At 49.9% G+C, this 15,682-nt stretch overlaps 1 protein-coding gene across 1 annotated transcript in view; it reads left to right on the top strand.

Moving 5' to 3' along the window:
• Positions 1 to 15,682, top strand: part of LOC128689595 (uncharacterized) — a 268,208-nt gene that overhangs the window by 122,350 nt on the left and 130,176 nt on the right. The window contains exons 6-8 of the mRNA XM_070087727.1: positions 882 to 956; positions 7,172 to 7,344; positions 7,749 to 7,940. Coding sequence (XP_069943828.1) covers positions 882 to 956; positions 7,172 to 7,344; positions 7,749 to 7,940 — 440 coding nt within the window. The remainder of the gene's footprint in view (positions 1 to 881; positions 957 to 7,171; positions 7,345 to 7,748; positions 7,941 to 15,682) is intronic.

The raw sequence follows: 15,682 nt of genomic DNA, 5'->3' as shown, positions 1-15,682 counted from the left end.
TCGTCACTACCCCATCACCCCTACCAACATTCCTACCACTACCACTGCTACCTCCACCACTAACCACCATCACTACCACCACCACCCCTACCAACATACCCACCACTACCACTACTACCCCACTGCTAACCATCATTACTACCACTACCACAAACCACTACCACCATTGCCACTACTACCTCTGCCACTACCACCCCAACAATATTACCACCAGTAGTACCCCACTTCTAACACAACAACATTACCACCACTACTACCCCACCTATAATACAAGACCACGGTACTTTGACACTGCCGCACCACCACCTCTGTCTTTATCACCACCACTACAATCATCACTGCTATCACCACCACCAACACCACCACTGCTACTATCACCACTACCAACACTGCCACTGCTACTATCACCACCACCAACACCACCACTGCTACTATCACCACCACCAACACCACCACTGCTACTATCACCACCCGCACCACCACTGCTACTATCACCACCACCAACGCCACCACTGCTACTATCACCACCACCAACACCACCACTGCTACTATCACCACCACCAACACCACCACTGCTACTATCACCACCACCAACACCACCATTGCTACTATCACCACCACCACCACTACTAACCCCGCCACCACTACTACTACCCCCGCTACCACCACTACTACTACCCCCGCCGCCACCGCTACTACTAATCCCGCCACCACCACTACTACTAATCCTGCCACCACCACTACAACTAACCCCGCTACCACCACCACTACTGCTACCCACGCTACCACCACTACTACTATCCCTGCCACCACCACGACTACTACCCCCGCCACCACCACTACTGCCCCTGCCTCCTCTACTAACTTGCTACCACCCCCAGCTACCAGGGGAGACGCTTCTGCCTATCGACACAGCTTACACCCAGGCTCGACAGAAACTGGACCGAGCTGCCATGGTAAGTGTTACTTGATGTTGTGACAGAGAGAGAGAGAGAGAGAGAGAGAGAGAGAGAGAGAGGAAAAGGAGAGTGTGGTGGTAAAGACAAACAACAAGGAGTGAAGTGAAAGATAAACAAGCAGTGACAGACATAAACAGCAAGAAATGAGAGAGACATTAACAACAAGCATTGAGAGACAGAGACATAAACAGCAAGTAGTGAGAGACAGAGACATAAACAGCAAGTAGCGAGAGACAGAGACATAAACAAGAAGCACTGAGAGACACAGAGACAAACAACAGGCAGTGAGGGACAGAGACACAAACAAGAAGCAGCGAGAGACACAGACAAACAACAAGCTATGAGAGACATAGACATTGACGCAAACATCAAGCAGTGAGATACAGAGAAATAAACAAGCAGTAAGAAACAGAGACAGAGAGACAAACAACAGGCAGTAAGAGATAGACAATCAACAAGCCGTGAGAGACAGAGAGACAAGCAACAAGCACTTTGAGATAGAGACAGAGAGAAACAACAATCAGTGAGAGACAGGCAGATAAACAACAAGGATTGAGAGACAGAGATACAAACAACAAGAAGTAAGAGACAGAGATACAAAGAACAAGCAGTGAGAGACAGACAGACAAACAACAAGCAGTGAGAGACAGACAGACAAACAAAAAGCAGTGAGAGACAGACAGACAAACAACAAGCAGTGAGAGACAGACAGACAAACAACAAGCAGTGAGAGACAGAGATATAAACAACAAACAGTAAGAGACAGAGATACAAACAACAAACATTGAGAGACAGAAATACAAGCGACAAACATTGAGAGACAGAGAGACAAACAACAGTGAGAGACGGAAATACAAACAAGCAACGAGAGACAGAGAGACAAACAACAAGCAGTGAGAGACAGAGATACAAGCAACAAGCAGTGAGAGACAGAGACAGACAAACAACAAGCAGTGAGAGACAGAGACAGAGAGACAAACAACAAGCAGTGAGAGACAGAGACAGAGAGACAAACAACAAGTAATGAGAGACAGAGAAAGAGACAAAAAACAAGCAGTGAGAGACAGAGAGACAAATAACAAGCAGTGAGAGACAGAGAGACAAATAACAAGCAGTGAGAGACAGAGAGACAAAAACAAGCAGTGAGAGACAGAGACAAACAACAAGCAGTGAGAGACAGAGAGACAAATAACAAGCAGTGATAGACAGAGAGACAAACAGCAAGGAGTGAGAGACAGAGAGACAAACAACAAGCAGTGAGAGACAGAGAGAGAAATAACAAGCAGTGAGAGACAGAGAGACAAACAACAAGCAGTGAGAGACAGAGAGACAAACAGCAAGGAGAGACAGAGAGACAAACAAGCAGAGAGAGACAGAAAGACAAATAACAAGCAGTGAGAGACAAAGAGACAAATAACAAGCAGTGAGAGACAGAGACAAACAACAAGCAGTGAGAGACAGAGAGACAAACAACAAGCAGTGAGAGACAGAGAGACAAATAACAAGCAGTGATAGACAGAGAGACAAACAGCAAGGAGTGAGAGACAGAGAGACAAACAACAAGCAGTGAGAGACAGAGAGAGAAATAACAAGCAGTGAGAGACAGAGAGACAAAAACAAGCAGTGATAGACAGAGACAAACAACAAGCAGTGAGAGACAGAGACAGAGAGACAAACAACAAGCAGTGAGAGATGGAGAGACAAACAACAAGCAGTGTGAGACAGAGACAAACAACAAGCAGTGAGAGACAAAGACAGAGAGACAAACAACAAGCAGTGAGAGACAAAGACAGAGAGACAAACAACAAGCAGTGAGAGACAAAGACAGAGAGACAAACAACAAGCAGTGAGAGATGGAGAGACAAACAACAAGCAGTGTGAGACAGAGACAAACAACAAGCAGTGAGAGACAAAGACAGAGAGACAAACAGCAAGCAGTGAGAGACAGAGACAGAGAGACAAACAACAAGCAGTGAGAGACAGAGATAGAGAGACAAACAACAAGCAGTGAGAGACAGAGACAGAGAGACAAACAACAAGCTGTGAGAGACACAGACAGAGAGACAAACAACAAGCAGTGAAAAACAAAGACAGAGAGACAAACAACAAGCAGTGAGAGACAGAGATAGAGAGACAAACAACAAGAAGTGAGAGAGAGACAGAGAGACAAACAACAAGCAGTGAAAAACAAAGACAGAGAGACAAACAACAAGCAGTGAGAGACAGAGACAGAGAGACAAACAACAGGCAGTCATTATATTGGGTCATATTCCCATTATAGCCTCCCAAGGCACCTCAGCCAGAATGGCATTAAATATAAATTATAGCAATCACAGCACTCAGGGCCCCCTCATGACCACTCAGGGCCACTCATGGCCACTCAGGACCACTCAGGGCCACTCAGGGCCACTCAGGACCAATCAGTGTTTTTCAGGACCTCCAGGGAGTTTTATGATGCTGGCGAGGGCTCTTGATTCAAAATACTAAACCTCGCTATACCTTCCATGCGACGAACCAGATATATATATATATATACATATATATATATATATATATATATATATATATATATATATATATATATATATATATATATATATATATATATATATATATATATATATATATATAACCAAGAGACATTAAGAAGAAACCTAGAACAATGTTAAGACAATCTTGGAGAAGGAGGTGGAAGGGAAAGACGAGTGCCATGTTAAGGTAGAAGAGAGAGTTACCAAGATCACTGCAGCACAGCCAGACATGGAACAGCAGTCGGTAATGGCTGACACTATCACTGCAGCACAGCCAGACATGGAACAGTAGTTGGTAATGGCTGACACTATCACTGCAGCACAGCCAGACATGGAACAGCAGATGGTAATGGCTGACACTATCACTGCAGCACAGCCAGACATGGAACAGCAGATGGTAATGGCTGACACTATCACTGCAGCACAGCCAGACATGGAACAGCAGTTGGTAATGGCTGACACTATCACTGCAGCACAGCCAGACATGGAACAGCAGTTGGTAATGGCTGACACTATCACTGCAGCACAGCCAGACATGGAACAGCAGATGGTAATGGCTGACACTATCACTGCAGCACAGCCAGACATGGAACAGCAGTTGGTAATGGCTGACACTATCACTGCAGCACAGCCAGACATGGAACAGCAGTTGGTAATGGCTGACACTATCACTGCAGCACAGCCAGACATGGAACAGCAGATGGTAATGGCTGACACTATCACTGCAGCACAGCCAGACATGGAACAGCAGATGGTAATGGCTGACACTATCACTGCAGCACAGCCAGACATGGAACAGCAGATGGTAATGGCTGACACTATCACTGCAGCACAGCCAGACATGGAACAGCAGATGGTAATGGCTGACACTATCACTGCAGCACAGCCAGACATGGAACAGCAGATGGTAATGGCTGACACTATCACTGCAGCACAGCCAGACATGGAACAGCAGTTGGTAATGGCTGACACTATCACTGCAGCACAGCCAGACATGGAACAGCAGTTGGTAATGGCTGACACTATCACTGCAGCACAGCCAGACATGGAACAGCAGATGGTAATGGCTGACACTATCACTGCAGCACAGCCAGACATGGAACAGCAGTTGGTAATGGCTGACACTATCACTGCAGCACAGCCAGACATGGAACAGCAGTTGGTAATGGCTGACACTATCACTGCAGCACAGCCAGACATGGAACAGCAGTTGGTAATGGCTGACACTATCACTGCAGCACAGCCAGACATGGAACAGCAGTTGGTAATGGCTGACACTATCACTGCAGCACAGCCAGACATGGAACAGCAGTTGGTAATGGCTGACACTATCACTGCAGCACATCCAGACATGGAACAGCAGTTGGTAATGGCTGACACTATCACTGCAGCACAGCCAGACATGGAACAGCAGATGGTAATGGCTGACACTATCACTGCAGCACAGCCAGACATGGAACAGCAGATGGTAATGGCTGACACTATCACTGCAGCACAGCCAGACATGGAACAGCAGATGGTAATGGCTGACACTATCACTGCAGCACAGCCAGACATGGAACAGCAGATGGTAATGGCTGACACTATCACTGCAGCACAGCCAGACATGGAACAGCAGATGGTAATGGCTGACACTATCACTGCAGCACAGCCAGACATGGAACAGCAGTTGGTAATGGCTGACACTATCACTGCAGCACAGCCAGACATGGAACAGCAGATGGTAATGGCTGACACTATCACTGCAGCACAGCCAGACATGGAACAGCAGATGGTAATGGCTGACACTATCACTGCAGCACAGCCAGACATGGAACAGCAGATGGTAATGGCTGACACTATCACTGCAGCACAGCCAGACATGGAACAGCAGATGGTAATGGCTGACACTATCACTGCAGCACAGCCAGACATGGAACAGCAGATGGTAATGGCTGACACTATCACTGCAGCACAGCCAGACATGGAACAGCAGATGGTAATGGCTGACACTATCACTGCAGCACAGCCAGACATGGAACAGCAGATGGTAATGGCTGACACTATCACTGCAGCACAGCCAGACATGGAACAGCAGTTGGTAATGGCTGACACTATCACTGCAGCACAGCCAGACATGGAACAGCAGTTGGTAATGGCTGACACTATCACTGCAGCACAGCCAGACATGGAACAGCAGTTGGTAATGGCTGACACTATCACTGCAGCACAGCCAGACATGGAACAGCAGTTGGTAATGGCTGACACTATCACTGCAGCACAGCCAGACATGGAACAGCAGTTGGTAATGGCTGACACTATCACTGCAGCACAGCCAGACATGGAACAGCAGTTGGTAATGGCTGACACTATCACTGCAGCACAGCCAGACATGGAACAGCAGTTGGTAATGGCTGACACTATCACTGCAGCACAGCCAGACATGGAACAGCAGTTGGTAATGGCTGACACTATCACTGCAGCACAGCCAGACATGGAACAGCAGTTGGTAATGGCTGACACTATCACTGCAGCACAGCCAGACATGGAACAGCAGTTGGTAATGGCTGACACTATCACTGCAGCACAGCCAGACATGGAACAGCAGTTGGTAATGGCTGACACTATCACTGCAGCACAGCCAGACATGGAACAGCAGTTGGTAATGGCTGACACTATCACTGCAGCACAGCCAGACATGGAACATTGCTATTGAAGTAAAGAAATAAGGAGGGATTGTGTGTGTGTGTGAGAGAGAGAGAGAGAGAGAGAGAGAGAGAGAGAGAGAGAGAGAGAGAGTGAGAAATTTTTTTATTGATTTTGCCTGTGCAAAAAAGGGAAATAAGATCAAGAAGAGAGAGAGTATCAAAGAAGAACGAGTGACATAAAGAAGTTGATTAACTCTTTGTGAATTTATGTGGTTGAAGAAGATACATGTTACGATAAAGAAGAGTTGAAAAATATAGGAAAGAAAAGCACAGGCAGGTAAGAATAACAGTTATGCAGACATAACTTAACGAAAAATTATTAAAGGTAATAACCAAGCAGTTGACACCGTGTGAGGTTGTGTCTTCTAGACTTATCAGTGGAGGATATTGGTAAATAATGGATTTCATAAACGCTGTTATTACTATTATTATTATTATTATTAATTTATCTCTTCAAGCATTAAATCCTTGTGGATCATAATAGCGCTTGTGTATCGAGATTTAATAACATTTGTTGGCATATAGGCACATTGTACTCAGAGACAAGGAACATGTATGCTGTCAGCAACTCTCATTTATCTTCTGTGACTGATTATCTACAGTCATGCAAAAAACGCAGAACTCACCAGGTGGAGGTCACTGTTCTTCCAGTTTCCATAAAGACTGTTGTAAGCTTCAACCAGGGTACACCTGAGGAATTTCATTAGACAGAGTAACAGGACCTTAACGACTTAAATGCAAAGCATATGGTCGGCTGTATGGTCACAGACTTCAACACTATGTGCTTCATTGTCTACTAATTGAGGAATATAGAGACAAACTATACAGTATATATACATATATATATATATATATATATATATATATATATATATATATATATATATATATATATATATATATATATATATATATATATATATATATATAATATGTATGCATATACATCGTGTTGTTTCTCATAGTCATATAACCACTGTTGTCTCTCACACAGAGCATACGTGAGCTGCAGAACTCAGTTAGAGACGGTGTGTTCCTCTTCAAGGCTCTCCTTGACGAACTGAGGAAGAACATGGAGACGGAGAAACACAACATCAACACTCTTTCCGAGAACCTGCAAGAGACAGTCAGGAGGACCCAGGACAGCCTCCTGAGGGAGGTAGATGGGTGAGTCTTCAGTAGGTCACCTTCCTTCACTCCCCCACTCACCTACAGGGACCTGTCCCTCCCCCACTCACCTTCTGGGACCTGTCCCTCCCCCACTCACTTCAGGGACCTGTCCCTCCCCCACTCACCTTCAGGGCCCTCTCTCACACGCGGTCCACACACGTACGTGGTCCCAGGTCCATACACTAGCACCCTCCACACGCCCGTGCTGGAAAAATTGACACTAAAGCAGTATAATGCGATCCTTTGTTAGCTACGTTTCGCCCACACAGTGGGACTTGATAAAGCCCACTGTGTGGGCGAAACGTTGTCAATAAGGGATCGCATACTGAATTGTGACTATTTTTTTCCATCGTGACGGTATTTTATACCCCATTAACATGCTACTTCTGCGCCTCCTACAGACAGTACGACGCTAAGGACAAGCTGTTCAGGAGCCAGCTGTCGTCGCTAGGTGCACTGCTGCCCATCATCCAGGTACACCTGCTCATGTGCACCACCTTCTCATCGTCAGCCTCCAAATATGAGTTCCTGGACCTGGTCTTCCAGCTCATGGAGCGGCTAGCAGCCATAGCGCACCTCTCACACCCACTCAGGTGAGCAGGGTAGGTGTGCTGGCCGGGTAGGTAGGGGTGCTGGCAGGGAGGGCAACTGTGCTGGCAGGGAGGGTAAGTGTACTAGCAGGAAGCGTACGTGTATTAGTAGAGAGGGGGGGAGGGTAGGTGTGACTGGCTGCCTAGATTTCTGGCTGACTAGTTAGGTTACTGGCTACCTAGCTGACTAGTTAGGTTACTGGCTACCTAGCTGACTAGTTAGGTTACTGGCTACCTGGCTGACTAGTTAGGTTACTGGCTACCTAGCTGACTAGTTAGGTTACTGGCTACCTGGCTGACTAGTTAGGTTACTGGCTACCTAGCTGACTAGTTAGGTTACTGGCTACCTGGCTGACTAGTTAGGTTACTGGCTACCTAGCTGACTAGTTAGGTTGCTTGCTGGCTAGCTGGATGGCTAGGTTGCTGGTTGGCTGGCTAGGTACTGGCTAGTTGGCTGGCTAGGTTACTGGCTGGTTGGCTGGCTAGGTTACTGGCTGGCTGGCTAGGTTACTAGCTGGCTGGCTAGGTTACTAGCTGGCTGGCTGGTTGGCTAGGTTGCTGGCTAGCTGGATGTCTAGGTTACTGGCTGGCTGGCTAGGTTACTGGCTAGTTGGCTGGCTACGTTACTGGCTGGCTGGCTAGGTTACTAGCTGGCTGGCTAGCTAGGGTGCTGGCTGGCTAGTTGGCTACGTTGCTGACTGACTGGTTGATTGGCTGGCTAGTTGGCTAGGTTGCTGGCTGGCTACGTTGCTGACTGACTGACTGGTTGACTGACTGGTTGATTGGCTGGCTGGCTAGGTTACCGGCTGGCTGGCTTGCTAGGTTGCTATTTGGCTGACTAGGTTTCTGGCTGGCTGGTTAGCTGGCTAGGTTACTGGCTGGCTGGCTGGCTGCCTGGCTGGTTTGGTTGCTTGCTAACTGGCTGGCTGGCTAGGTTGCTGATTGGTTGGCTTGCTGGGTTGCTGGCTGGCTGGGTAGATTGTTGGCTGACTGACTGGCTAGGTTGCTGGCAGGCTGGCTGGCTAGGTTGCTGGCAGGCTGGCTGGCTAGGTTGCTGGCTGGCTGGCTGGCTGGCTGGCTGGCTGGCTGGCTGGCTGGCTGGCTGACTGGCTGACTGGCTGGCTGGCTGGCTGGCTGGCTAGGTTGCCGGCTGGCTGGCTGGCTGGCTGGCTAGGTTGCCGGCTGGCTGGCTGGCGTCTACCTGCCCATATTAAAGAGTGATAGCCTGGTGTGAGCTTCCTGCTGGTGGAGTCTGTTGTTTATGTGTGGGTGTGGCCCACTCATGTGTGGTGTGTGTGTGTGTGTGTGTGTGTGTGTGTGTGTGTGTGTGTGTGTGTGTGTGTGTGTGTGTGTGTGTGTGTGTGTATTACTTTTACATTTAGTAGGAAGCTCTAAACCGGCAAGGGTCAGACAGTGCCTGGGAACGGGATGCATTCAGGTTCGATCCAAGCAAGGGTAAACAAGTGTAACTCCCTTGATCAAGTGTATCCAGGAACCTTCCTTGACGGTTCCAACTTGCACAACGTTACCCCCTCTGTCTTGTCCAAGTTCATTTGTAGCCTGACTTCATTATTTCCAGTTTTCTCCATATTATTTAACATACGCTAAAAACAAGAATTCATCGGAGTATATGTCTTCAAGTATGTTGTTTATATATTCCATAAAACAATAGTGGTGGTCCCTGTACATAACCTGCTATTTTTTATGCCTCTTTCGGGGCGATCACTGTCTAAGTCACTTTAAGAATTCTTTGATTTACTGTAATGCCTTTCCTGTAATCTCTGGTCCACTGTAGTGCCTTCCCTGTAATCTCTGGTCCACTGTAGTGCCTTCCCTGTAATCTCTGGTCCACTGTAATGCCTTCCCTGTAATCTCTGGTCCACTGTAGTGCCTTCCCTGTAATCTCTGGTCCACTGTAGTGCCTTCCCTGTAATCTCTGGTCCACTGTAGTGCCTTCCCTGTAATCTCTGGTCCACTGTAATGCCTTCCCTGTAATCTCTGGTCCACTGTAGTGCCTTCCCTGTAATCTCTGGTCCACTGTAGTGCCTTCCCTGTAATCTCTGGTCCACTGTAGTGCCTTCCCTGTAATCTCTGGTCCACTGTAGTGCCTTCCCTGTAATCCTAGTCTATACCTCTAGTTGGTATAGGCTCTTGTGTGGTAGAGTATCAAATATCTTCATTTGTCTCTTTTGTTTCCTTATTAAGGAATAAAAGCAGCTTTGTGAAACAGGGTTTACTGTCTGTACCCATCCCCTCCCCGGTTAGTTTTTATGAACCCACTTCTCTCCTGGTGCCCCAACACTCGTCATTTGGTTATCTTCTCCATTACATTGTATGCATGTCAATAATTACCTTGTAGTTCAAAGCTAAAGAACAAAAAGGCACAGATACCATGACTGGAACAATACACAAATAATCTACACATAGGAGAGAGGAGCTTACGATGACGTTTCGGTCCGACTCGGACCATTCACACAGTCACACTAACACAAGAGTGAAGGAGCCAGTATTTATAGGCTCGAATTTTTTTTAAATTCTGAGACAACGTCTGCTGTCTTCACATCCACGTCTCTGACAACTATTCTGTAGCTATTGACTTGTTGGTTTTCAACTCGCTGTTTACAAAGTATTTCTGCTCCCTCTTTTAGAATCCCTGGAGAGACGTTGTTTTTAAAGTGTCCCACTCACGCAGTAGTGTCTTCACCTCCCCTCCTGCCGTGTCTTGTGTTCAGTACCTTCTGGTGTACTTTCTCTCTTTTTGACTCTAGGGTGTTGTCTCCCTCTTTCCACTGAACCAACACATTCAGTCGTTGGTTCATCTCCTTCCAGACTTCCCTGTCATTCGTTGTGAGCTCTCCTCCTACCTTCGTCGATTAGTACATGATTGATTTACCCTCGTCTTTCCTCTGATGTGGCTGTGTTGTGTTGCGGGTCAGATGTGGCTTTTGTTGCTGTTACGGTTCGGATGTGGCTTTTGTTGCTCTGTCGTTCTCAGATTGACGCTCAGCTTGTCACTCGTGCACGTGAGAGTCTCATTCTTCATTGGCTTTTCTGCTATTCTTAGTTTTATTTAAATATCTTTTCCCATGACCTTGCACACCTAGTCCGTTCTTCTCTGCATCTCTGGGTGAGCTAGAGACTCTCACTCTCTATTCTTACTATTGCCTCTTCTAAACGTGAATAACACCTTTGCCTTCAAGCGCTTTCCTTCCAGTTTCTTTTCCCACTGTACTGTATTCAGGAATTATCACGTTTTTGCTGTGCTTCTCTCCATAATTACTTCCACGAGGTACTTGCAACTCAGTAGGTAGGTCACTAGCACCTGGTGGCCTCTCATGGGTAGGTCACTAGCACCTGGAGGCCTCTCATGGGTAGGTCACTAGCACCTGGTGGCCTCTCATTGGAAGGTCACTAGCACCTGGTGGCCTCTCATGGGTGCGTCACTAGCACCTGGAGGCCTCTCATGGGGAGGTCACTAGCACCTGGAGGCCTCTCATGGGTAGGTCACTAGCACCTGGTGGTCTTTCATGGGTAGGTTACTAGCACCTAGAGGCCTCTCATGGGTAGGTCACTAGCACCTGGTGGCCTCTCATTGGTAGGTCACTAGCACCTGGTGGCCTCTCATGGGCAAGTCACTAGCACCTGGTGGCCTCTCATGGGTAGGTGACTAGCACCTGGTGGCCTCTCAGGGGTAGGCAACTAGCACCTAGTGGCCTCTCATGGGTAGGTCACTAGCGCCTGGAGGCCTCTCATGAGTAGGTTACTAGCACCTGGTGGCCTCTCATGGGTAGGTCACTGGAACCTGGTGGCCTCTCATTGGTAGGTCACTGGAACCTGGTGGCCTCTCATTGGTAAGTCACTAACACCTGGAGACCTCTCATAGGTAGGTCACTAGCACCTGGAGGCCTCTCATGGGTAGGTCACCTGTACTTGGAGGCCTCTCATGGGTAGGTCACTAGCACCTGGAGGCCTCTCATGGGTAGGTCACTAGCACCTGGAGGCCTCTCATGGGTAGGTCACCAGCACCTGGAGGCCTCTCATGGGCTGGTCACCTGTGCTTGGAGGCCTCTCATGGGTAGGTCACTAGCACCTGGAGGCCTCTCATGGGTAGGTCACCTGTGCTTGGAGGCCTCTCAGGGGTAGGTCACTAGCACCTGGAGGCCTCTCATGGGTAGGTTACTAGCACTCGAAGACCTCTCATGGGTAGGTCACTAGCACCTGGAGGCCTCTCATGGGTAGGTCACTAGCACCTGGAGGCCTCTCATGGGTAGGTCACCAGCACCTGGAGGCCTCTCATGGGTAGGTCACTAGCACCTGGAGGCCTCTCATGAGTAGGTCCCTAGCACCTGGTAGCCTCTCATAGATAGGTCACTAGCAACTGGTGGCCTCTCATGGGTAGGTCACTGGCACCTGGTGGCCTCTCATGGATGGGTCACTAGCACCTAGAGGCCTCTCATGGATAGGTCACTAGCACCTGGAGGCCTCTCATAGGTAGGTCACTTGCACCTGGAGGCCTCTCATGGGTAGGTCACTAGCACCTGGTGGCCTCTCATGGGTAGGTCACTAGCACCTGGTGGCCTCTCATGGGTAGGTCAGTAGCATCTGGAGGCCTCTCATGGGTAGGTCACTAGCACCTGATGGCCTCTCATGGGTAGGTCACTAGCACCTGGAGGCCTCTCATGGGTAGGTCACTAGCACCTGGTGGCCTCTCATGGGTAGGTCAATAGCCCCTGGAGGCCTCTCATGGGTAGGTCACTAGCACCTGGAGGCCTCTCATGGGTAGGTCATTAGCACCTGGTGGCCTCTCATGGGTAGGTCACTAGCACCTGGTGGCCTCTCATGGGTAGGTCACTAGCACCTGGTGGCCTCTCATGGGTAGGTCACTAGCACCTGGTGGCCTCTCATGGGTAGGTCACTAGCACCTGGTGGCCTCTCATGGGTAGGTCACTAGCACCTGGAGGCCTCTCATGGGTAAGTCACTAGCACCTGGAGGCCTCTCATAGGTAGGTCACTAGCACCTGGAGGCCTCTCATGGGTAGGTCACCTGTACTTGGAGGCCTCTCATGGGTAGGTCACTAGCACCTGGAGGCCTCTCATGGGTAGGTCACCAGCACCTGGAGGCCTCTCATGGGCAGGTCACCTGTGCTTGGAGGCCTCTCATGGGTAGGTCACTAGCACCTGGAAGCCTCTCATGGGTAGGTCACCTGTGCTTGGAGGCCTCTCATGGGTAGGTCACTAGCACCTGGAGGCCTCTCATGGGTAGGTTACTAGCACTCGAAGACCTCTCATGGGTAGGTCACTAGCACCTGGAGGCCTCTCATGGGTAGGTCACTAGCACCTGGAGGCCTCTCATGGGTAGGTCACCAGCACCTGGAGGCCTCTCATGGGTAGGTCACTAGCACCTGGAGGCCTCTCATGACTAGGTCCCTAGCACCTGGTAGCCTCTCATAGATAGGTCACTAGCACCTGGTTGCCTCTCATGGGTAGGTCACTGGCACCTGGTGGCCTCTCATGGATGGGTCACTAGCACCTAGAGGCCTCTCATGGATAGGTCACTAGCACCTGGAGGCCTCTCATGGGTAGGTCACTTGCACCTGGAGGCCTCTCATGGGTAGGTCATAGCACCTGGTGGCCTCTCATGGGTAGGTCACTAGCACCTGGTGGCCTCTCATGGGTAGGTCAGTAGCATCTGGAGGCCTCTCATGGGTAGGTCACTAGCACCTGATGGCCTCTCATGGGTAGGTCACTAGCACCTGGAGGCCTCTCATGGGTAGGTCACTAGCACCTGGTGACCTCTCATGGGTAGGTCAATAGCCCCTGGAGGCCTCTCATGGGTAGGTCACTAGCACCTGGAGGCCTCTCATGGGTAGGTCATTAGCACCTGGTGGCCTCTCATGGGTAGGTCACTAGCACCCGGTGCCCTCTCATGGGTAGGTCACTAGCACCTGGTGGCCTCTCATGGGTAGGTCACTAGCACCTGGTGGCCTCTCATGGGTAGGTCACTAGCACCTGGTGGCCTCTCATGGGTAGGTCACTAGCACCTGGAGGCCTCTCATGGGTAGGTCACTAGCACCTGGTGGCCTCTCATGGGTAGGTCACTAGCACCTGGAGGCCTCTCATGGGTAGGTCACTAGCACCTGGAGGCCTCTCATGGGTAGGTCACTAGCACCTGGTGGCCTCTCATGGGTAGGTCACTAGCACCTGGAGGCCTCTCATGGGTAGGTCACTAGCACCTGGTGGCCTCTCATGGGTAGGTCAATAGCACCTGGAGGCCTCTCATGGGTAGGTCACTAGCACCTTGAGGCCTCTCATGGGTAAGTCACTAGCACCTGGTGGCTCTCATGGGTAGGTCACTAGCACGAGGTGCCCTCTCATGGGTAGGTCACTAGCACCTGGAGGCCTCTCATGGGTAGGTCACTAGCACCTGGTGGCCTCTCATGGGTAGGTCACTAGCACCTGGAGGCCTCTCATGGGTAGGTCACTAGCACCTGGAGGCCTCTCATGGGTAGGTCACTAGCACCTGGTGGCCTCTCATGGGTAGGTCACTAGCACCTGGAGGCCTCTCATGGGTATGTCACTAGCACCTGGTGGCCTCTCATGGGTAGGTCACTAGCACCTGGTGGCTCTCATGGGTAGGTCACTAGCACCCGGTGCCCTCTCATGGGTAGGTCACTAGCACCTGGTGGCCTCTCATGGGTAGGTCACTAGCACCTGGTGGCCTCTCCTGGGTAGGTCACTAGCACCTGGAGGCCTCTCATGGGTAGGTCACTAGCACCTGGTGGCCTCTCATGGGTAGGTCACTAGCACCTGGTGGCCTCTCATGGGTAGGTCACTAGAACCTGGTGGCTCTCATGGGTAGGTCACTAGCACCTGGTGGCCTCTCATGGGTAGGTCACTAGCACCTGGTGGCCTCTCATGGGTAGGTTACTAGCACCTGGTGGCCTCTCATGGGTAGGTCACTAGCACCTGGTGGCCTCTCATGGGTAGGTCACTAGCACCTGGTGGCCTCTCATGGGTAGGTCACTAGCACCTGGTGGCTCTCATGGGTAGGTCACTAGCACCTGGTGGCCTCTCATGGGTAGGTCACTAGCACCTGGTGGCCTCTCATGGGTAGGTCACTAGCACCTGGTGGCCTCTCATGGGTAGGTCACTAGCACCTGGTGGCCTCTCATGGGTAGGTCACTAGCACCTGGTGGCCTCTCATGGGTAGGTCACTAGCACCTGGTGGCCTCTCATGGGTAGGTCACTAGCACCTGGTGGCTCTCATGGAAGACACAATCTCACTGGTTCATTAGCTCGTGTTCATGTTTGTGTCGGACGTGCTGACTCGTAAAGTGTACTCAACTATATGTGGTTGCAGGGGTCGATTCACAGCTCTTGGCCCCGTCTCTTCGGTGTGTATGTGTGGGGGTGCAATCTTGTGGGTGTGTGTGTGTATGAGTGACCCGGTCACGAGCGTACGGTTGGGTCCACTCACACCCGCCTGTAAGGAATTTGGGCTCGAACAGTCACATAGCAAAACATAGCCAATTAAAAAGAAACTATGAAAGAGGGTTCGGTGACACAGCCACATGATTGGTCAGTCTGTGGTAAACAGGGACGGCTGGGGAAGGCGCAATTGTATCTACCTAGGCTAGGCCTCGCTACACCTCAGTGTGATGTGGTACAGTGTCTCGCATACCCACACGCTTCTCTGTACATTGAAATGTACTGCATGTCTCTCAGTGTACAGAGTATACTTTAAT

Source organism: Cherax quadricarinatus, chromosome 22 (assembly GCF_038502225.1).
Source record: "Cherax quadricarinatus isolate ZL_2023a chromosome 22, ASM3850222v1, whole genome shotgun sequence".
In the NCBI taxonomy this organism is placed as follows: Eukaryota; Metazoa; Arthropoda; class Malacostraca; order Decapoda; family Parastacidae; genus Cherax; species Cherax quadricarinatus.
Note: the sequence above shows the minus strand (reverse complement) of the source record. Positions and strands in the feature narration are given on the sequence as shown.